Source organism: Chinchilla lanigera, unplaced genomic scaffold (assembly GCF_000276665.1).
Source record: "Chinchilla lanigera isolate Chin_1 unplaced genomic scaffold, ChiLan1.0 scaffold00031, whole genome shotgun sequence".
Taxonomy (NCBI): domain Eukaryota; kingdom Metazoa; phylum Chordata; class Mammalia; order Rodentia; family Chinchillidae; genus Chinchilla; species Chinchilla lanigera.
The window spans coordinates 1,330,511-1,353,238 of record NW_004955432.1 but is presented as its reverse complement, the minus strand read 5'-3'; the positions used below and the strand labels follow the sequence as shown (position 1 = coordinate 1,353,238).

General features: G+C 43.8%; 1 protein-coding gene across 1 annotated transcript; it reads right to left on the bottom strand.

Annotated features, from left to right (window-relative positions):
* Window positions 1–3,386: 3,386 nt before the first annotated feature.
* Window positions 3,387–17,758, bottom strand: Isca1 (iron-sulfur cluster assembly 1). The gene is made up of 4 exons (XM_005387916.2): window positions 17,582–17,758; window positions 10,032–10,085; window positions 6,601–6,706; window positions 3,387–5,133 (listed from the first exon to the last, which is right to left on the bottom strand). Exons 1-4 carry the CDS (start codon window positions 17,660–17,662, stop codon window positions 4,985–4,987), a joined length of 390 nt encoding a protein of 129 aa, XP_005387973.1. The 5' UTR covers window positions 17,663–17,758; the 3' UTR covers window positions 3,387–4,984.
* Between the last annotated feature and the right edge of the window lie 4,970 nt (window positions 17,759–22,728).

The window sequence follows — 22,728 nt, the reverse complement described above, 5'->3', positions numbered from 1 at the left end:
GTGTGCCCCTGCCTTGAGCTCCGTGAATCTCTCTGGAGATGCTGATGCGATCACCCAGGCTCCATTAGGGGCCTGGGGTTTGGCACCCACCAGGCAGGACTGCTGCATCTGCATTGTTATGCCACCTCCGCCTGAAATCTTCCACACATTTTACTCATTTTTAGCAAATTATATGTATAAAACCAGGAGCCTCTGAGGTTTTGCCAACTCTGGAATCCCCTGGGCCTTGGAAAGTTCTATAATTGTTGCTCTGCACAGAGTAAGTTTTTACTCATAGATGTGAGGAGTGAATAATGGATTGAATATTGGTTTTTCGGTTTTTCTCCGGTACCAGGAACTGAACTCACGACCTTGCGCTTGCCAGGCAGGCGCTTTTGCCGCTGAGCTAAATCCCCAGCCCCTAATGGATTGAATATTGGGAAAAAAAAAACAAGAGAAGGTCTGCTACGGTGTCAATGGTCAGGGGACTTAATTTTCTGACAGGAGTGAGGGGAGCTTCCCAGATGCAACTTATTTCACTCTATTTGATAATGGGGCTGGCTCAGTCCTCAGGAAGCCCTTCAGCAAGGCCAGCGCATGTGCAGCCCACTAATGCTTCCCTTAGAAACGCACTCACCCCAGCCACCTACGTCATCGAGGGGGTTTCCCAGCTGAGTAATTCAGGACTCTAGCAGCAAGGTGTAAAGAACAGCAGCCATCATGGGACAATACACAGGCCACAGCTTGTGCTGACAAACAGAAGATTAGTAATATAATCTCCTAACTTCACACAACAGGACAAACATGGTAATATTCCACTTCTGTGAGGAGTATGGAACAGTCCTAGAGACAGGAAGTAGGATGGGGTTGCCGGGGCTGGAGAGAGCAGAGGGTTAATGTCGAATAGGATGAGAGATTTCTAGAGTTCAGGAAGATGGAAGTCTTAGTAGTGCATGGTACAGCGATAGTTGCATGACAGAGTGAACGTACTTAATGAACTATAAAATAAAAAGGATAAAATGGTAAATTTTGTGTTTTTCAAATCACAACTACAATTTAAAAAGGAAAGAAAAGAAACAACCTATCTCCTGAGAAAGGCAAGATTGTGTGCTGCCTTTATTAAGCACTAACGGGAGACCCTAACTTCTGTCTTCCCGAGAGGTCAAAGGGTGTCTTTTTATATGGGGAGACTGTACAAAAACCTTAAGCTAAACCTTAGGCTTTTATGAAAGCTGGCTACAAAGGAAAGAAAAAAAGGCCCTGAGATATTTTCAGTATTTCAAATACCCACAGGAAATCATATGAAAGTTGAATACCTGTAATCTAAAATTCAGAAATCCAAAATGCTAAAAAATCCAAAGCTTCTGGAGTGCTAACATGATACCACAAGGGGAAACCCTATACTTCTTGTAATAGGCTGCAGTCAATGCAGTGCTCTAAAAATATTTTATCAAACGCACTGCAAGGTACGGGCACCAGGAGGCAGCAGATCATGGACAGATTTCGTGTTCAGGACCAGGTCCCATCCACACACAGCTCATTAGCTGGGCCCAGTGGCACACACCTGTAATCCCTACTACCCAGACAGCTGGGCAGGAGGATCCTAAGCTGAAGGTGAACCTGGGCAACTTATCAAGACCTTATCTCAAAATCAAAAGGGTTGGGCACGTAGCTCAGTGGTAGAGTCCTGGCCTAGCACACGAGGCCCTGGGTTTAGTCCCAAGTACTACAAGCAAAAAGGCAACTAGCTATGACACATCTGTAATACTCCAAAAGTATGAACAATCTGAAGCACTTCTGGTTCTCAGCACTGAGACAAGGGATGTTCTACGTAGACAGCACTTACAAGAGCAAATCAGACTGTCCTGCCCTGGAGTTATGTCATCTCATAGTGGCAACAAAGGCATCTGTCTCATGTGATCAGAAAGCCTGAATACGCCAGGCCTGGTGGCACACACCTGTAATCCTAGCACTCTGGGAGGCAGAGGCAAAAGGGCCACAAGTTCAAGCCCAGTCTGGGCAACTTAGCAACTTAGTGAGATCCTGTCTCTCTAAAAAAAGAGATCAGATGATGCAGCTCAGTGTGAAGGCTCTGAGTTCAATTTTCAGTACCATAAACAAAAAAAGAAGAAAACAAAACACCCTGGCCATCATGGTGAGTCTTAGTAAAAACAAATATGGGTACAAATGATCATTTACTACAACCAGGTTCTTCTGGAGAGAAAATATTTTAAAACCCTGCTATGCAAAGGCAGTCTGTGGAGCAACAGTGGTAGTTTCACTTGGGCCTTTGCTAACCCAGAATCTTGGGTCCCACCCAGACTCTGGCTATCAGAATCTGCTTTTAAGCAGGATCTCCAAGATTGAGTTATACCTTAGAGTTTGGGAACAACTTTAAAATCTGGAATCCGGCTAGGAACACTGCACTCAGCATGCCCTGAGGTCATGGGGTCAATCTCCAGCAGACAGGGAATCCTGGAGAACAATATCTAAGAACTTTCTAATGAAAAGTTTGGAATTCCTAGGGAGGGAAGAAAAGACATCCACCTGGGCTATCGAAGAATAGGCCCTCCTCTCTCCAGCCCACTCCGTGCTGCCAGCTCGACACTGGTGAACTGCCTCTGATGTAAACACCCACAGAGCAACGCAGACCTGGGGCTCCCCAGCTTTCTCTCCCACTCCCTCCTCACCGGCTGCCTGTTCGTGTGCCTTGTTCTTCTGTGTTTAGCTTAGTTTCGTTCATTCTCTTCCCTTCCCCACAAATTTCACCTTTCAAGCCCTGTTCATGGGTCATGACCTCTAGAATATGGCACTACAGGTGCACCAACTCCCCATTTGTATCTCAAGGTAAAAGTGGAACCCCAAAGGCAGGGTATTTATGCAGACCTGGCTGCTTACAATGTGACTTAGGTCAAGTATTTCACTCATGTGCTTTAGAATTTCACATGAAAAAGACAGTAGTCAGACCTGCCTGCTAGCTGTCCTGGGGATCATGTTGAACAGTTCCTGACACGCACTACACTTACCACTTGGAGTCATCTCAGGCGTCAACTCTCAGATCTCAAGGTTGGGGCAGGCTTTGATTATCTGCAACCCTCAGAAAGAGTGGAGACCTGGCGCTCACTGCTATGTCTGAAGCAAGCTAAGAACTTCTGCTGGGGAAGTGAACAGGAAGCATCCTGGTGGGGTCCTGTTCTCTCCAGGGGATAAGAAAGCAATGTCAGGGTAGGGGAGGGGGCAGGAAGAAGCACCCCAGAAGGGTGTTAGGATGAGAGGGGAGGAAGTACACCCAGGGAGGTGAGAGCAGCCTCAGATAAGTCTCAACAGGTTGTGTGGAAACCGAGCAGAAAAAGCAGCAATTATTCATCAGCAAAGTTAGTGGCTACTCCCCCAAACAAGAAGAGGCATTTTTAGGACCACAAAGAGGCCGAAGTTTTTAATTGATAACTCAATCTTCATATACATTATTGCACAAAGTATGAGTGGATCAACAATTATATTACCGATAACAAACTCATGAACATTTACATGAAAGTACTGCTCCAGGTTTTGGTGCATTTTGTGCAGGTACTTTAGTAAACAGGAGGAACGAACTCACTACGGTAACTCATGACAATCAGCTTTCAAAAAAAGCATGTATGTCATCTCAGAGTACTTACTATGTCAAACCCAGCAAAACCCATAAAGTAAGTGACACCAAGGGGCTTTTAAAAGAAAAGCTGGTTATAAAGAGTATTAGGTTAAAATGTTGTTCACAACATTGGACTTAGAAACCAGAAGTTTACACATACTGGGAATTAAAAGAGCCCCTTTTTGGCTTCACAATTATTATACACTCTGAAGAAGGCATTCTCAGCTGATACCACACTTTCTCTGTTAATATCAACCACTGCTTCAAAGCGCCTGAAGAAATATGAAGGAAATTCATATAAAAGGTTTTTGAAATAAGATTTTCCCTCTCAAGATAAAACTGTATGATCTTCATTAAATTACACAGAAACTATCCAAATGCTGACCAGGTGAAGAAGCCAGACCACATTTAGCTTTGTTGGCTGGATGGACATAGGTGTCGCCTGTGTGGATGGGGGACCTGGGCACAGAGCCAACTCTCCTCTGGTGAGCATGGTGTAGACACAAGCCTTAGGTTTCCCTGGAGTTGTGTCTTATGCACATGGAGCTGAGGTGGGTGGTGGGCTACACAGATTTAAGAAACCCTCCAGCTAACAGGAAGGTCTCTGAGTCAGCCTGAGGTTCTATCTTTGAGGAAGCAAAAGAAATAGGTTAAAAATAAAGCGAGGAAGTCTTTCTCATCTTGATGCCACCTCTCAGAACTGCTCTGCAGTTCAGTGCAAAGGAATGCAAATGAGGCATTTGACAATGACATTTTGAAAAAAATATACAAAGCCCATGGCAAAGCAGGTATAGTGGTGCACACCTGTAATTGATCCGTGATGCAGGAGGCTGAGGCAGGAGTGCAAGGCCAGCCTATCTCAAGAAAGAGGAAGAGGCTATGCCAAGTTTGGGCAGAAAAACAACATGCCACCAAGTTACCATCAGCAGGCAGGACTTGTAGCTTCCGAATTTTAGAAGCCATCAGTCTGGTTGGAAAATGCTGAGGGAGATGCCAGGCGAGCCAACAGCGAGCTAATCAGCAGACACCAATTTACCCACTTCAACTCCTCCCAGGAAGGCAATTTTCATGAAACTCGTTCTAAGCAAGTATGCAAGAGTTAATTGCAAGGCAGACTTTGTCTTCTTTACAGAATAGTGAGGGATCCAAAGAGGATAATGGCTTCTCATTTTCTGCCCCCGCATGGAATATACAAGCATCATTTCTCCTGGAATCTAACACACTGGCTTCATTTTCAAAATGCATCACTTTATTTCCCCACCTGGTGGCCACACACTGTAAGCCTTAAGCACTGACAGTCACATGATTTCTTCAGCAAGCTCCAAGGCTCCTGGAAGCTTCCCTGGATTCCACAGCCAGAAGAGTCCTGAGATTTCAAATATTAAAGCTTTCTCCACAGCCACAAGTTCCTTTGATATTTGGGTTATTGAAGACAAACTCACTGGACAATTTGTCTTCAACATAGTCCATTTCTGTTCCTAGAAGTGTCAGCTGTGCTTTCTTTTCGATGAATACTCTGACTCCTTGAGGAAAGAAAACACGTGTCATACAAAGCCTGCAGCCCATGGAACCTGCTGATTCACAGCACAAGGGAACCTTAAATAGCACCCACCCAACAGGAAGCTTCTCAAGGGGTTTCACGATCCCCTCGCAAGGGGTAAGCACTGTTTCCCCACTCTCTGTTGAAACTAATTAGGTCAGACTGTTTTATACAAGTGAACTTCATGACAACTCTGTGCAAAATTACAATTTGCCTTTGGTTGTACTCATTTATTTTTTTCAATTTGTAACATGAACAAATATGTGTATTTTCAGTGATAGTACTGTCTGTCTTTGTGGCGCTGGGGATCAAACCCAGGGCCTCATGCATGCTAGAAAAGCACTCTTCTCCTGAACTCCAGCCCCATACAAAGTTTTGTGAAGACGGAGTCAGTAATACTCATGGAAACCTTGCAATGCTATCTTATCTACTATACACTCCATCAACACATTGCCAACCCTAAAAATATGCAAAGGATTGTCTTAATAAGACTATTTTAATAGTATCATAGTTCTGTTCTGGTTATGGGTTGAAAAAAGAATAATATTCCCTAATTATGTAGGTAGAAGTTGACATCTTGGCACATATAATCAGGTTAAAAAAGCTGTCCGCCTTATAAGCAATTGAGTCATTACACAACATGAATTACACATAATTACAGGTCTTCTGTAAGATGAAAATATTAAGGTTTATGACATTTTGAGTTGATCTTAAAAACATTTTTAAAAAAAATCTAAAAAGCATGGTCTTTATTGGCTAGTGACTCTGGTTTAGTAAGATGAAAGCAGGCTTCTGATTCCATGCCTTACTCTCCCACACAGGCATGGCTGCAACCTGGCTAGGGATGCTCCAGGCATGCAACTATCACCACACACCCACGAACACGTGGGCTCTCCATGTTATAGTACTATTTATCTTGTTTTAAACAGGTTTCCATCACACCATTGGGTTGGAACAGGGTTGCTGTCAAATATAATCATGAAAAAGCTGAAAATTTTAATAAAAATCCAGATGGAGAAATTCTTCAAAACCATGAACTGACATTATTTGACATACACACAAAAATGGCTGGTTGGTTCACTTTGAAGTTGTAAGATCCTAAAATCCTTCTGGACACAGTGATGAGCTTTCAGAGTTAAAACAAACAAAATTTTACCCAGCAATCTCTTACTTAGTTACTAAGAGCACAGCCTCAGGACAGAACTGATTGGCTTTAAATTTCACTAGGCCACAGACTGTGTGCCTTGGTCTCTTCATCCGGAAGAGGGGTGACAGGTCTCGTCTCCACTCGCTGCTGTGTGCTGATCAGAAGGCATCTGGGGTCTGTCAGGCTGTACCTCTCACCTGGCACATTTCCCGTGATTCCTGCTGTGAATCTTACTCACCACACCACGCAGGCTAAAGATTTTAAGAAAAAAAAAAGGTCCAGGAAAATGTGTCAAACACTCACCGTCCTGAACAACTTCTTCATCAGAATCTCCTTTTGTCTTTGTGTATTCTAGTGTGTAGGAAAGGCCATTACAGCCCCTGGTTCGGACCCCAACTTTCAAACCTACCTAAAAAATTGAAAATACAAACTTAGCTTAATGTAGAATGAAATAAACAATTATACTAACTAAAAACTTGGCTATTACTGTTCATTTTCTCCTAAACTAAAATGCAAATATTGGACTTCTGGTTACAAAATGGCCCTGTAAGTAATTTAAATGGAATAGGTAACATTTTAAAAATTTACCTACTGGATAATCATAACACTAGCAAGGATCCAAAAACCAACTGAACAAATAACTCCCAGCTACATACAAACAATACAAAGAACCCTACAATCAAAACAGTTGTTTTTCCCTAGTTTCTTCCAGTTCTAGTTAAACATATAACAAGAACACAGCTTTTATTATACCTAGACATAAAAACTTTACTCTTGATTTTGTTTATGCACCCAACATTATATTCCCATGGAATTAACTTTCTTAATTACCATTTGTAAGTAATACCCACATAATATCCCACTGTACCAGTGCACAATAATTACTTCTGTGTTTGTGCTGTGCTGGGGACTGAACTGGGGACTCACTCGAGCCAGGCAAATTGCTTCACTACCAAGCTACACTCCCCTGAAGTTAATTACTTAACCCTTACTATTAAACACCTAGGCTGGAAATATTTTTTAAGAAGGGAAGAGTTTTAGTAAAATCACTTTTTAAAAAAAGAAACCTGGTAATAGAGATGCCTTCTTCAAAACTGCACTTTCTAAGAAATGTTTCTAGTTCAGTTCATTTTAAGGTGTTCTCTTGCTGTTTCCTTGGTTAGGGTTCCCCAAAGGTCAGGTGCTACCCTCTAGCAAGAACATCTCTCTATACGGGAGCCTTCATTCTAAAGCAGACCCCCAAACATTCTTAAATATGTGAACAAAAAGCCTGCAGCCAACAGAATGTGAGAAGTTTACAGAGTCAGTTCTAGGTGCAGCTCAGTGGTAGTGAATAGCATGCTCAATGACCTGGACTTAATCCCCAGCACCACCAAAAAATGATGATAAGTTTAAAAAGTGGTCAGTACCTAGCTGGGCACAGTAGTGCTTTCCTGTAGTCCTCATACTATGGGAGGCTGAAGCCAGAGGATTTCAAGTTTGAGCCTCGCTTGAGCAACTTAGCAAAACCATGTCTCAAAATAAAAAATTAAAAAAGGGCTAGTGACATAGCTCAATGTAAAGTCCTGGGTTCCTACCCCTGTACTGCTAAAAAACTGCAGAGAACAAAACAACCCAAAACAAACCTCCTCCAAAATCAGTGTCTACCTTAATGAAATCTTCTAACAATATCTACTGGAGCTTACTTCTCCACTTAAGTATGCAGTCAAAGTATTACAATCTTACCCATGACTTCACCAACAGACACCGATTCTCTGAAAAGCAGCAATGTGTGAACAAGCAATCATGAAGTGGCCAATTTTATTCACCTTCAGAGTACCAACTTCAGGACATGTGAGAGAATTTCACATGCTCAGAATGGTAAATTGCTTGGACAAATTCCTGGACCACATGTCATAAGTACTTGTTTCATTTAGTTTTTATCTTTGTAAACAGGAAGAAGACTCAAAGCAAGCAGAAGGCCAAATATTAAGAATGGAATATAGACATTTAAAAAGTACCTGAGCTGGGCATGATGGGGCATGCCTGTAGACCCAGCACTCTGGGAAGCTGAGGCAGGAAGACTACAAATTCAAGCACAGCCTGAGCAACTTAGTGAGTCCCTGTCTCAAAATGAAAAAGGGCTGGAGATGTAGTTAAGTGCAAAGGCTGTGGGTTCAATCCCCAGTACTGCAGGGAAAAATAAAAATACAGTTTTAGGTAACTGGAATTTGGAAGAGATTGCTCATGCTATAAATCACACTTTTTTACATCAGTATGGACAAACATCCTTCAAATCTACAAAGTCACTTCCTGTTTCATTTGGTCACTTTACACTCTATGTCATCAGCCCGTCTGACTTGCGTTGGAATACTGACATCTATTATGTTTTGTAATTTTTTAGGAAGGCGGTCTGAGTCCTCCCATTATGTTGTCACGGTGATTGTACAAGTGGAACACAGGAAACACTGTGGTCTTTTTGTTGTTGTTATTCTTTCTATAGTCTAATTATTAGCTTTTTTTCCTTTTTTGGAAATAAGGTCTCACTATATAGTCCAAGCTGGCCTTGAACTTGCTATGTAGCCCAGGCTGGCTGATAACTCATGATCCTCCTGCCATAGACTCCTGAGTGCTGAGATTACAGGTGTGTACCACCACACCCAACTTAATTATTGACAAGTCACTATTCGAAATGATTTACAGTACTCTATCAAGTATTAACAATGTACTATGATTAAGATGATGCACATAGCCTAACTCAACAATTCTACATCCAGGAACACATTTTACACAGGTATATTAAGTCATGCTTTTATGTCCAGAACAGTGATGGTGAACCTTTTGGAGACTGAGTGCCCAAACTGCAACCCCAAACCCACTTATTTATCACAAAGTGCTAACATTGCAACTAAACCTGAATACTGAGGTTTTAGTTTAGGAAAAAACTCATATACTTGGCTTGAGTGCCAATATAGGGTTCTGTGTGCCTGCAGCGGCATGTGTGCCATAGATCGCCACCCAAGGACCTGGCACACTACACCAAGAGCCGCTGAATGCTTATGGAAGCAATGAAAGGAAACAACTCCAATGGCCTTTACCACGAGAGGCTGTTTAAGACTCAAACCTATTCAATGGTATGTGCTACACATGCAGCAATGGAGGAGGAGGCCAAAAGATCTTCAGGCTGATCAAGGCAAGAAGTACAGTGTAACCAGAGCGTGTACAGTACACGCTTATCTATACAGGAAGAGACAAACACACAAAGAGAAACAAGCACCATCTAAGCAGGTGTTCCCTTCGGGGAGATTTTGCTTGTCACCGCTTCTAAAGAGAGAGGATGCCCTTTGCACCTGGGAGTAGAGGGCCGAGGTGCTGCCAAGCATCTTCGGATCCATACTAAAACCACAGCAATGTGGAGGCTGAGAAATCTCAGTCTCACCACGGGGCATGCACAGACTTATCTCTGGAAAGACACTTAAAAGTTGCTTCTTGAAACACACATGAAAAGGAGGAGCCTGGACTGACAGTAACTTCTTTTTCATTGAACACTCCAATCCCTTTTTATTATTTGAATTTTAAGAATTATGAGAGGGGTTGCAGGTATATCTCAATGGTGAAGCGCTGGCCTGTAGCCCTGGTTTGACCCTCGAGCACCTCAAAAGCAAAAAAAAAAATAAATCCCTAATTAATTAAAACATACTGTTTATCACAACACAACCTTTTTTTTTACTGAATATTTGAGAGGCTTTACTTACATGCTCAGGCTTATCTTTAAGAAGTTGTTTTATCTTGTTTACAGCAGAAGGTGTCTGAAAAAAGAAAATGCTATTGTTTTTACAGGAACACAATTTGAACTTAAAGCCACAAGTTTACCAGTCTGTAAGAGTATTCACTCTGTCTTTAGCAAATTTATGTGTCAAACTTATGTTCTGTTCATACCAGGACACCTTGGTGCATTTTGTTCACAAATAACGTGAACTCAACTAAAAGCACTCTTTGTCACAATATTTGCTAGCAAACATTCTCTGAGTCTTGCTCCACAGTGAGGGCAGTTCTCTGTCAATCTACTTACGTCATGTGGTGGCTAACTGTCAACTCGAGTGGGAAAGGCCAGCTGAATGGAGTCAACCTGGTTTCAGGCATGGAAGACCTGTTTTGAGGAGAACTGTTGTGGCAACGGCGTAATATCAAAAGGAGAATGGGAGGGAAGGATTTCAGTGTGTTTTCTTCGGAGGAGCTCTGCTCTTTTCCTTTGCTTTGGATGGTATCTCTGCTTCTTCAGCTCACAGCACCAGACTTGCCCCCTGCTGGCACAGACTCTTGAGCTAGATCCTTCCACTTCTTGGCGCAGACCCTCGGGCTTCCATCAAGGATCTGGATGAAGCCTGGCCTTCAGCAGCCACACACACTTTCTGCACTCTTCTACATTTGATTATAGGCAGCCACTGTGAGCCCAATCTTGTACTTTCTCTGTCCTACATTAACTCTGACTCAGAGCATGTGGAGTCTTCTGAGGAGCCTTGCCCTAGCCCTGTAAGCTCTTGTAAGCACTGACTAATATGCATCACAAATGTAACTTCTGGGGGTAGTATCTGTTTTGTGCACCTGCTACACGGCCAGCAACAAGCACATTCCCAGACACCCAGAGACCTCCAAACAGCCAACCAATGAAGCGAGCATGTCACCAGAAAAGCCAACCTTTTGGTGTTTTTCCTGCTGATATTATTCCCATTATTTTTCTCCCTTCCTCATAATCTATTTCAAATTCATCAAAATGCACACATAAAACCACCCAGGGTGTGCTTCTCATACCAGTCTCACCAAAGGCTCATACCGATGTTCAGTGTGGACTGAACGAACAGCTCAAGCGCTCAAGACAGAAGTAAACAATTCAGTGAGAAATAAGAAATGTGGTCTAACCTAGTCCAGCATGTGCAGGTCATGTTACCAAATGCATCTTCTTGGGAAGGGGAGTACTTTGAACAGTGTGTCTGGGGGGGCCTTTCTAGTCCACTTCCTAGGTGGGCCCCCCACAATCTAGTCAAGCAGCTTATCTGACTTCCAGTCCCTTACTGTGAAGTGCGGATTAAAGCACCCCCTCCTCCTTGGGATTCTTGTGAGGGCAAGACACTGAAATTCATGAGAGGGGTTCTGTTCCTTTTGTCAGGAACAAGGAGCTCAAAAGAGCAGTTCTCATTACTATGGTGAGTGTACTGTAGTGAAGAGAAGAAGGTCTTCCTACTTCCTGTTTTATTAGCTCCTCCAGCTGCCAACAGTGGGACGGCCCTCCAGTTTTTGTGCCGACACTTCACTGGCTTGTGAAATCTCAGAGTCTGGGTATCCTGACCTATGCCACAATAGTGAACTGCATCCAGAAATCAGGTCTGTGCTGAGGAAGCAGCACAGGGGACAACCTCAGAGGATGCTCAGTCAGATGGTGACAATACTGGACTTATATTAAAAGGGTTGGGGCTGGGGGTTTAGCTCAGCAGCACAGGGCCTGCCTGGCAAGCACAAGGTCGTGAGTTCGATTCCTGGCACCGGAGAAGAACAAAAAAAAAAAAAGGAAAAAAAAAAATTAGAAGGGTATGAAACCATGGAAGGCTGAGATCAGTGTTTTTAAAAAATGTAAGAACTGGTTGGGTACATGTTGTAATCACAGCTACTCAGGAGGCTGAGACAGGAGAACTGCAAGTTTGAGGCCAGCCTGGGGAATTTCATGATAGCCTGTCTCAAAATCATACGCAGGCAATGGATTCACTCCCCAGTAGTGAAAAGGGCGGGGGAGGGGGGAGAAAAGTGAAAAAAGAAAACAATGCACTGCACTTAATAAAAATGGATGTTATTTAGTGAAACTTGTTTAGTTATTAATATATGGTACCTTTGTAAATATGTTTCTTATTATGTCGATGTTAAAAAAAAAAAAAAAGAAAACTCCACCACTGCCAAGTGGTCTCTGAAGGCCTTTTCCCACAGCTCTATCAGATGAGATGAGCTGCAGGAAAACATGGAACAGTATGCAGGAGGCAGAGGAAGGAAATGCAGGAGCAAAATTATGTGTTTTGTTTTGAGATCACAGAGTCTCAACCTAAAATAGTTACTGAAATGTTTCTCAGTGCTTACTTACACTTCTAAATGATTGCTACCAAAGGCTAGCTCTCTTCCATCTGTACATTTTCATGGGCACATTTCCTATATGGATGCTAAATAAATTAATCTACTATCAAACAAAAATTTTCAATAAATTTAAAAAAGGGGCATGGCAAAATATGGGGAATTGAAATTAGTTGCACAACCCTGGCTGAAGGTAGCAAGTCAGAAGTGCAGAAGGTAGGGGCTGGGGATTTAGCTCAGCGGCACAGCGCCTGCCTGGCAAGCGCAAGGTCATGAGTTCGATTCCCGGTACTGGAAAAAAAAAAACAAAACCAAACAAACAAAAAGAAGTGCAGAAGGTGCCTGTGAGAGCTAATGGGAACAGATGCGGGGGTGGGGTGGGGGCGTGCACACCTGTGCAGTTGGTAGGGCGCATCAGGGTGCAGGTGATTGTGGCGCTGGGGACTGAACACAGGGCCTTTGCGCTAAGCTAAGTCCCTGCCGTTTCTGTTTCATTTTGAGGTGTTGTCTCACTACACTGCCCAGGCTGGGCTCAGACCAGCAAATCCTCCTGTTAGCCCCCAAGTGCTGAGTTCCAGGTGGGTGCCAGCATGCAGCCCCAAATGTCTTTACTTCCACGTGGCAAAGTTACAATTTGGTTTTACAAAACAGTATATGAAGTATGATCTAGAAATATAGTGAATGTTTAAGTTAGTCCTGGAGAATGGTCCACTTATTACAATGTTGCTGATGTTCACATTTTATGCTGAACAGCACAGGAAGGAAAAGTAACATTAAATAAGAATCAGTGCAAAAGTGTTATAACAGGAACAAAAATTGCATCTTAAAATTTTCCTGTGTCACATGCAAACCAACTACACTGGAGGACAGCTACTAAGGATGGATAATCCAACTGAGTATTCAACCAAGGGAAAGTCACAGTTCTGATAATTTGTGATATGACTAATCTGATCTTCAAGACTGGTGAAAATGGCTGAACAAGGAACATCTGAGATTTTTTTCTTAAAACTCTAGATATAAAAGGAACTTTTTGCATGTCAGGACCAGGCAGAAACTAAGGACTCTACTTGGCTCTATCTAGGCCTATATGTATAATCTGGAAACTTTTTGCTTAGGTAAAATTAATCTGGAAACAGCATAAAATCTTGCAATGAACAAGCTACAGTGCCTGGCAGCCTTCTAAAAGGGAAGACAAATGGGAAGCCCACCCAACAAACTGATACACAACTAAGGACTGTAATTCTTGTTTTGTTTTTTTGAGACAAGGCCTCACTATGGGGTCCAGACTGGCCCTTGAACTCACTACTGTAGCCCAGGCTGGTCTCACACTTGCCACAATCTTCCTGCCTATGTCCCTAGAGTGCTGACATTACAGGTGTGTGCCACCACACCTCGCCTTTGCCTCTATAATTCATGGTGATTTGGCCTATGAATTAAAATTGAAGAAATTCTTGAAATCCACTGAGATTTAATGATGGCTTTTAACCTATTCTATCTAAATCCACTTAAAAATATTATCTCCAGGCTGCTTTCATCTCAGAATTGTAGGAAAAGGCACTCTAGATAAACATAACCAGTTCCTAGCAACATATTTTTACTTTTCCAAATGTTTCTGTTTGAGAACCTTTATCCTCAGTATTGTATTTCCTTAAGTTATTTCCCAGACAATTTTCATTTTGAAACAAAACTCAAAGTTGATTTTATGATTTCATGCCAACAACTACATATACATCTGATGTTCCAATGTTTAAAAGATGGTGAACAGGGCTGGGGATATAGCTCAGTGGCATAAGCACCTGCCTGGCAAGCACAAGGTCCTGAGTTTGACTCCTGACCAAAAAAAAAAAAAAAAATGGGTAAAGGACAATGCACAAGCTACAGTAACCTCACTGTCAATAGCACTGGCTGCCACTATGGTGTTCTCCTTGGATCTCTTCCTGTGCCTGTGTAAATACGCATACATAATGTCTGTAACTCTGGTAGTAAGAATTCTGTAGCCCCCATGAAAAAATTAACGTTTTCTCATTTGACACATGGTAATAGACCTACATGCACCACAGAATACCTTCTAGGTGTTTGACGTTTCTGTGTCCTTTTTTTTATTCTTACCAGGCTGTGATTTAGATATTAAAGATTATACAATTTGCATAACTAGAAAATTTTTCAAAACTTACGAGTATATACCATTTTACCAACATCTACTCTAGCATGTTTGGCCATTCTCTTGTTATACAGACCACATACACTGTTTTCTTTTTCCTTTTTGTGGTGGGATTGAACCTCGTGTGTACTAAGCACTTACCCTACTTCTGCACTTCCCCCCTGTTCGTAGTCCCAGTGTCTCTCATAATGGAGAACAGTAGCTCCTAAGTGCCTTCATGTACAAATGTTAGTTCTTGGTTACTGTTCCAGTAACTTCTGGTCCTAGCCCAATGAATTAACGGTTTCCTATTAAACATCAAGCCTTTCTCACCAGGTTCCACTAAACAGTTAAGCCCTAAGGCACCATCTGTCCCTAGGAAATCAACTGTTCTCCATATGTCAAAAATACACTGACTGTGCACATCATTGTCTCACAGAACTTTGGACACAGAGTGAGACATCTCTAACCCTAAGTTAGAGTTGAACTAATTCTGTTTTCTACAACAGTGACAAGGAAGGAAAGGTATCTGCTACCTGGGTAGTGTTTGAGTTTTTCTTTAAGCATATCTTACTCTGGCTCCTACCAACTGGATTCCATCTGTCAGGTCCTGGGTGGTGGTGAGGGGGATCCATCCTCCCAGGATGCTTCTGTGGGTGCCCAAGGTTATTCATGCTGACATACTCATTGTAAGTTTTGAAAAAATTTCTAGTTATGCAAATTATATAATCTTTAATATCTAAATCACAGCCTGGTAAGGATGAAAAAAAAAAGACACAGAAACATTAATTATCCAATCAAGGAACCAGCCCTGTTTCACAGGCAGCCTCTGCCAGCTTGAACCTTTCCCTCCCTCCAACAATCCACCAATCCCTTCAGGACTAACACTGGTTAATGCAAATGACCTGGTGCTGATGACATCCAATCATGTTTTCATGTCCTTCATTAATTTTCCTGGCCTCCTGCTGACCTCTAGTCCATTCCACAAGTACACCACTTTTCAAATACTGCAACATGGCAAATTCCTGATGTCAAAGATTTATATAGCCAAGTAACAGCCTTTCCTCCTGGTTTTACTGAATTATCTTTACCTTTGTTAGCTGTTGTCTGTCTCCACTCATTAAGCTTTTGATCAAATCACTACTTTTAAACCGGGTATGTTGTCGCACACCTGTAATCCCAGCACTCGGGAGGCTGAGGCAGGAGGATTGTTGCCAGTTCCAGACCACCCTGGGCTACAAAGTGAACTCAAGGCCACCCTGAACTGCATAGCAAGACCCTGTCGCAAAAAAAAAAAAAAAAAAAACAAAAAAAAAAAAAAATTCACTGCTTTTGTGCTCCATATTATCATGTTGGGATTAAAACTGTGAAATATTTGAAAAGTAAGCACAAACAGCAATACATGCCATACAAGTGTCTTGAGGTGAGGATACCGATGCTAGGATAAACTGCTAGTGCACTAACACAGACCATGTGGAAAAGTAGCAGTAACATGCCTTTTTTTTTTTTTAACCAGCTCCTAAGAAACTCCAAGAGCTTCTAAAGTCACCCTTAACACTAAGCACAATGAGTTACTTCTATGACAGCGCCAGGCGCAGGAGCCCTCATGACTGACAATTACTAGAGAATATGCAAGCAAGCAGAGGAGACAAGCCTAGGGGAGGTCAGGCCTAGGGTGTGAGATGTGTGTATTATTATTCCTCTTCAGAACGACATAGGCTTTCTCTAGAGCCGTGCCCTCGGAGGGAGGGAAGTGTGTAACTCACTGATTTCTTGTCCTGAAATACGGGAAGTCTGGATAAATGCTGCTCAACTAGCAGGCACGGGGAGGAAAGGAGTGACGCAAAAGTTCTGAAAGAACAGCGAACAAGCCAAACGATGAAGGAAAAAGAAAGGGCAAAAAAAATGTTGCTGTGTCCTCTAGCTTTCCTGGCTCTTTCATTACCGACGGAAGAACTCTGAATTCGGAATAATTTTTTCTCAGACTGAAATGAAACACATTCTAGATTCCATAGAGTACGAAAACAGGCATTCCACTACAGGAAAAATACAGCAAAAAGTAGGATGTATAATTAGAATAACCTCAAGGGCCTAAAAACATTCATCTACTCTAAAAACACACTTGCCCTCTCCGGATTTTCCTTTTTGCTTCAACTAATTTTCTGGCAATCGGCCTTACTATAGCATTAGAGGAAACGGACTCTGGGGTTCAACTTAAATCGTCTGATTTCCCAGTGCCTACGTGACGGCCTGCACCAAGGCTGGGTGTGTGAGAGAATACCAAATCGATACTAACCAACGTTGCTTATTTGGGTAAAAATGTGTTGGAACTACAGAGATAACAATTGCACGTTATGAATCTTCTAAATGGCACTGAATTGTACCCTTAAAATGGTTAATTTTACATTATGCGGATTTTCTCTCGTCTAAAAAAACACTGCACAAGCTGAAGCAGGAGAGTTCGAGCTCAGCCAGCATCAACTTAGTAATTTAAAGACCGCGTTTAAAAAAAAGAGAGAGAAAAGAGAAAGGGGGCCGAGCACGCAGCTCAGCGCGAGGGGGGTTCGCTCTCCAGGGCTGCTCAGCACCAAAGGAATCGCGCAGGGAGCCCCTGCTCCGGCTGGGTGCCGGTGCCCTCTGCGCCTGACCTTGTCCCGGAAAGCACTGCGGCGCAGCGCGCATACGGCATCCTCGCCCCGGAGACTATGCGAGGCCGGAGGCCGTGGGCGGCAGAAGCCCGCGCCGCGGGGACCCCACAAGCAGCCGAGGAAGAGGCCCTGCGCGCCGCACCAGATCTGAGGGCGCCCCTCTCCCCCGGGATCGCCCCGCGCGCATGGCCTGCCGGGAGACGTAGTTCAGGGCGCCCACCCCAGCAGCCCCGCCCGGGGCTTGTTTACCACGTTTACGGGGGCCGTTAGGGCCCCTGCGGGAGCCGGCGGCTGCAGCCGCGCTAGGACGTGCCTGCGGCCTGCTCCAGTCGCCGTGACCTCCCCCCGCAGAGGGCGGACGTGGGCCAATGTCACGGCCCGGTCGTACGCCGCGTACACTCACCAGCGTGAGGGCGGCACGGGTGGGCTGCAGTTTCCTCTTGCTCACAGCCCGGACGGTGGCCCGGACTAAGGAAGCCGACATCTTCGCCGTCCCGGCGCCGGGGTCCCTCGGGCCGGACCTCAGACCCCTCAGCCTCTCTCCATGGACACAGCAGGCGCACTGACGCCACAAGCACTGGCGCACGCGCCCCAGGCCCCGCCCTGCGCCGCCATTGGGCGGGCTGCGTGAGTGACGGGCCGGGCAAGCCGCATGCGTGCATGTAGGGCGGGGCTTCTCCCGGCGCTGCGGACGCTCTGTGACTGTGAGCGTCTTGGCCGTCGTTGCTAAGGCGACGCGGGTGGGCGATGGAGTGCTAGGGTAGAGCTGCGCAAGGCGCGGGCGGAGAGCGCTGGAACCGGGTTCTCTTTCCTTTAGTCTCCTGCAGGCTCGCCGCGAAGAGAATAGTCCTTCGAGGCTTAGAGGTGCGGAAGAAAGTCCGCCCAGCTGGCGGGAGCGGCTGTTCGGGCAGGGAACGGGTCGGACGTGTACACCCGTTTCCCATCTTCCTTTGTGGTCCGGAGAAGCAGTTAAGGGCTCAGACCACCGAGGAGCGGTGGATACGTCATCCCCAGAGTGTCCGGCTGCCGGCAGGCTCGAGGACGGGACTGATTGGCTATGCTGCTGCTGCTGAACGTGAACCTGATTTCACTGTAAAAAATGATTAATCACATTTACAGAGAGCACCTACAAGCCAGTACACCTGTTGTGAGACCTCGTCCTTCTTGCTCAGGAGCATAATTCTGTGTGAGGAGTTATTCCTGAGTGCCACGCATTGTACCTGACCATTCGCAGGAAGCCAGCAACAGGGCCTGGGCTCAGACTTGGAATCCTTGAGCCGCAGCCTCCCAGAGTGCTGGCACGCGGCACCACACCGGCTCTTTTTCAGTGTTTTTGATATGGAAAGAACGAAAAATAGACATTTTTAGAGTCTGATTTATGTTCGATCCTCTAGAGCCCATAAAGTGTGAAAAGCTAGCTCAAAATAGACAAGTAGTTCTGTCTTCCTGATATGGAAATGTATTTGTATTAACAGGGCGTTTCCGCCTAAATTCCAGCTGCACACAGAAGAAACAGGGATTGAGAGATGGTGGGGTGGTGTGTTTTTTGGCCTCATCTTTGATTAGGCCAAGATGATTTGAGACAAAACATTTTACTTTCTAAAAGATCATGTATGGCTTTTCTTCTTTTTAATGTGGTATTTTACTTTGCTTCTGCCTATACTATGAAGATCAAATGAATTAACACATGAAAAACCCTTGAAGAAAGCATGGTACAAAGCAAACTCAAACACACTATTTGTTCATAGATACTAAAGATGACATGTGAAACTATGTGCGATACTCTAACGATGGGCAGATCTGTCATGCATTTCTGGGAGCCCATACAATGCTAAAAGCCTAGTGTAGCCTGTCGCCTGAGAGACGGAGATGTGTCTGTGAAGGTTTATGATGGGACACAGTGGTGCAGAATGGTAATGGGGGAGGTTGGGGGATGACAGGAAATATATGAAATTCTGACCTCTCCAGTTCTGCTATGAACCTAAAACTGTTCTAAAAGTAAAATTTATTAATAAAGGATGCCACGTATCATTTTTTTCAATTATTGGACTGCTTTGCAGTTGCAGGTTTGAAAGGAACTTTTTTGTGCATTACTGAGAATTGAACCCAGGGCCTTTGCATTGCTAAGCTCCGTCCATCTCCTTTTCAAATGTTTTGAGACAAGGTCTTGCTAGTTGTGGAGTTTCCCAGCCTGTTTCAACTGTGATCCTCCTGCCTTGGCCTTTCAGAGAACTAAAGTTACAGGCATGCACCACCATTCCCAAACTGGGATGTGGCAGGATTAGAAGTCTGAACCCAGCTTGGGTAACTGAACAAGATCCTGCCTCCAAAAGAAAAAAAAAAAAAAAAAAAAAGACGGGTGTGCTATTATTGATATTACTAAATCAATAATGGACTTACTAAACAAAATGACCAGTGAGCTTAAAAGACACAAAAAAAGCAGCTGAACTAACAAAAATGATACAAAATATGAATAACAATTTAGTGAAGAGTTGGAATCCAGCTAAGTACCAAATAGAAGCCAAGGCCATAAGAGATTCTATTGAAAGTATGGAAAGCTGAAATGACCAAGAGTCAGAACTAGAAGATAGGGCTGGTGACTGTGACCATACTGAGATATAATAAAAGCAACAGTGGAACAGAGGAAATGGTTGTAGCTCAGTGGGATGCAGCTCAGTGTAAAGGCTCTGGGTTCAATCCCCAGTACCACAAAACCGAAACAAAAATCTTTGAGCACACTATCTCCCTCCAGCCTCACAGCCATGAGCTGGGGACGGAAGAATATGACATGGCTTTTTTTTTGGTACTGGGAATTGAACCCAGGGTCTTGCGCTTGCCAGGCAGATGCTGTGCCACTGAGCTACATCCTTGACCCTTAGATGCTATGTTAAAAATATATCATTAAATTTCTTGATTCAGGATCCTGTGTATGTTTTAAAGCCTTTCCCCCTCTTTAACTGTTTAGATTTTCATTTGATTAGCTGTTTTGTCTATAAGCACTGTTACATAATTACTTGCCAGTGCATCACGTGTAGCTAATGTCACTGGAAACTGGCAGAGGCCCCTACAGTAACTTGGTATGTTAGAATTCTCATGATTAGCTAAGAAATACATATGTGAGCACCTTTATCTCAGAGAAGCACCTGTCCTATGGTATGAAGATGAAACGGGTATGGGAAGTGCTGAAGGAGTTTGCAGTTTGCAACCTGTAACCACTTTTAGGTTCCTGCTAATATGTTGAGTAGGGAGACACTCAATACTGTTCTTCAGGATTTAGTTTCAGTTTTAGACACAGAAGTGTTTCCCCACTAAGACCTCTCCGATCTTGAGAACTCTGGAAGGGCAGGTATGATTTCAGTTTTATAGGCTAGAACAATCTGCCCGAGGTTGCAGGGCTTGTTGTACAGCTGGAACACTGGCAGGGCTGGACCCTAACTCTAGAGTTCTGCTTGGTGAAAAGCATGCGACTGCTTTGACTGATGCCATCCAAACGTGCCTGGTTTGAAAGAAAAAGTTCTCAGCACTCCTTTAGTTTTAATGGTGGGTGTTTTACTTGAGGGGGGGAGGGCTATAATGCTGAAAACCCCACTGATTGATCTGCCTAGGATTTTTCCATTTGGAAAAGTTTTTTAAAGTATTTGTACAATGTGAAACACATTTCAAAAGGATAAAGTTATCTAAGAACACTTAAAATTGCTTCTTGGCCTTTTGACTTAAGATCATGTGTAGAACACTTTAAAAATATCTTTAAGCTTGCACCTTAGTGCTACTGTCCACACTGAGCAAAGGATTTTGATGGGGGGTTAGACTGAGGTCTCTCGATCATTGCAATAAAAAAGATTTTATAGCTCGATGTGGTACACACCTGTAATCCCAGGTACTTACAAGGCTCAAAATACAAAGCCTGGGGATACAGCTACATCCCTTTCTGTACCGCCAAAAGGAAAGGATTTCATGTTTTTGTTTCTGAGAAAAGGTGGCAAGGAGAATCTTGGTAGTGGGGCACTGGGGGTGCTTGTTAGGACAGATGGGCCAGCTGTACTTGGACGATAGGTTACACCCTGAGCGTTGGGCTTGGTAGGGCGCAGATGCCCCGCCTCCCAGCCTGCACACCGGGAAGGGGCTGTGATAAGCACCCATGGGAAGAAGCAAGAGCACCCATTCTTAGAACTGCTCTCAACTACTCCTCACTGCCCTGTAGACCTAGTGTGAGAAGTCAAGAAATTTAAAACCCAAACACACTGGCAGAATCTACTATAGGCATCAGACTACAATGTAGGAAGCTTTTACAAGAAAGGAGATAAAAAAACTTTCTAAGAAAAGAAGCCATGGGCCAGTGGCATCATGGATAACTCGTCTGACTATGGATCAGAAGATTCTAAGAAGCCGGGTGTGGTGGCGAACACCTGTAATCCCAACACTTGGGAGGCTGAGGCAGGAGAATTATTGTAAGTTTGAGACCAGCCTGGGCTACAAAGTGAGCTCAAGGCCAGCCTGAACTGCATAGTGAGGCCTTGTCTCAAAAAGACAAAAACGAACAAACCAACATATTCTAAGCCTGGGCTACAAAGTGAGCTCAAGGCCAGCCTGAACTGCATAGTGAGGCCTTGTCTCAAAAAGACAAAAACGAACAAACCAACATATTCTAAGAAAAGAAAATATAAGTTAGAGGAAAAGTGAGCAAGTTAAGCTCAAATTAATTGGAAGTAAATGACAAAAGTTTGTGAGGAAGAGCAGCACAGATTGCTCTAATCGTGTGGAGATTAAACTTAACTTTTAGCATGATGAAAAGATCACAGTGGGAGGCTGACAAAAGACAAGAGTTATCTACAAGCTAAGATACTTTCTAAAAAAAAAATCTCTGGACAGACATTTTTAGATTGAGGCAATTTTCTTAATTATAAGGATAAACAAAAACACAGAAGCACCTCAATAGAAAAACAAAATGTACAGGGGAATACAAATTAGGCGCGTCTCAACTTCTCTCCTGTGAGAACGCTGTAAGACAACAGAAGAGCACAACAGGTCTTTCAAAGTGTGACCAGAGTTGGGTGCAGTGACCCCTGTGCCACAAGGCAGAAGGAGGCAGCTCAGCAACCGAGGAAGGTCACACGGAGGGGTCATCCCAAGCCCCAGGATCGGGAGTGTTCAAACTGTGTAAGGAACAACCATTTTATTGTTTTGCCAAAACTTGCAAATTCTAAAGTTCTTAATTTTGATCTAATTCTAGTATGTTCTTTCATTTTTCCCCCCTTCTCTTGGTGTAGTGTTAGGGGTTGAACTCAGGTCCTCTGCAATGTCTCCAGTCTTTTGTACTTTGAGATATGGTCTCGCTAAGTCATCAAGTTGCCCAACACGGGATCGAATTCGATCCTTCTGCTTCAGCCTTCCAGAACTTTGGGATGACACATGTGCACCACACCTGGCTCGACCAGTTTTGTATGAGAAGGGCACCCCAGCATTATCTTCTGCATTAACCCTCTCTGCAGTCCTCAGTGCCAGCCTGTGGGGTGTGCATGCCCAGCGCCAGGCACAGGGTAGTACTAACAC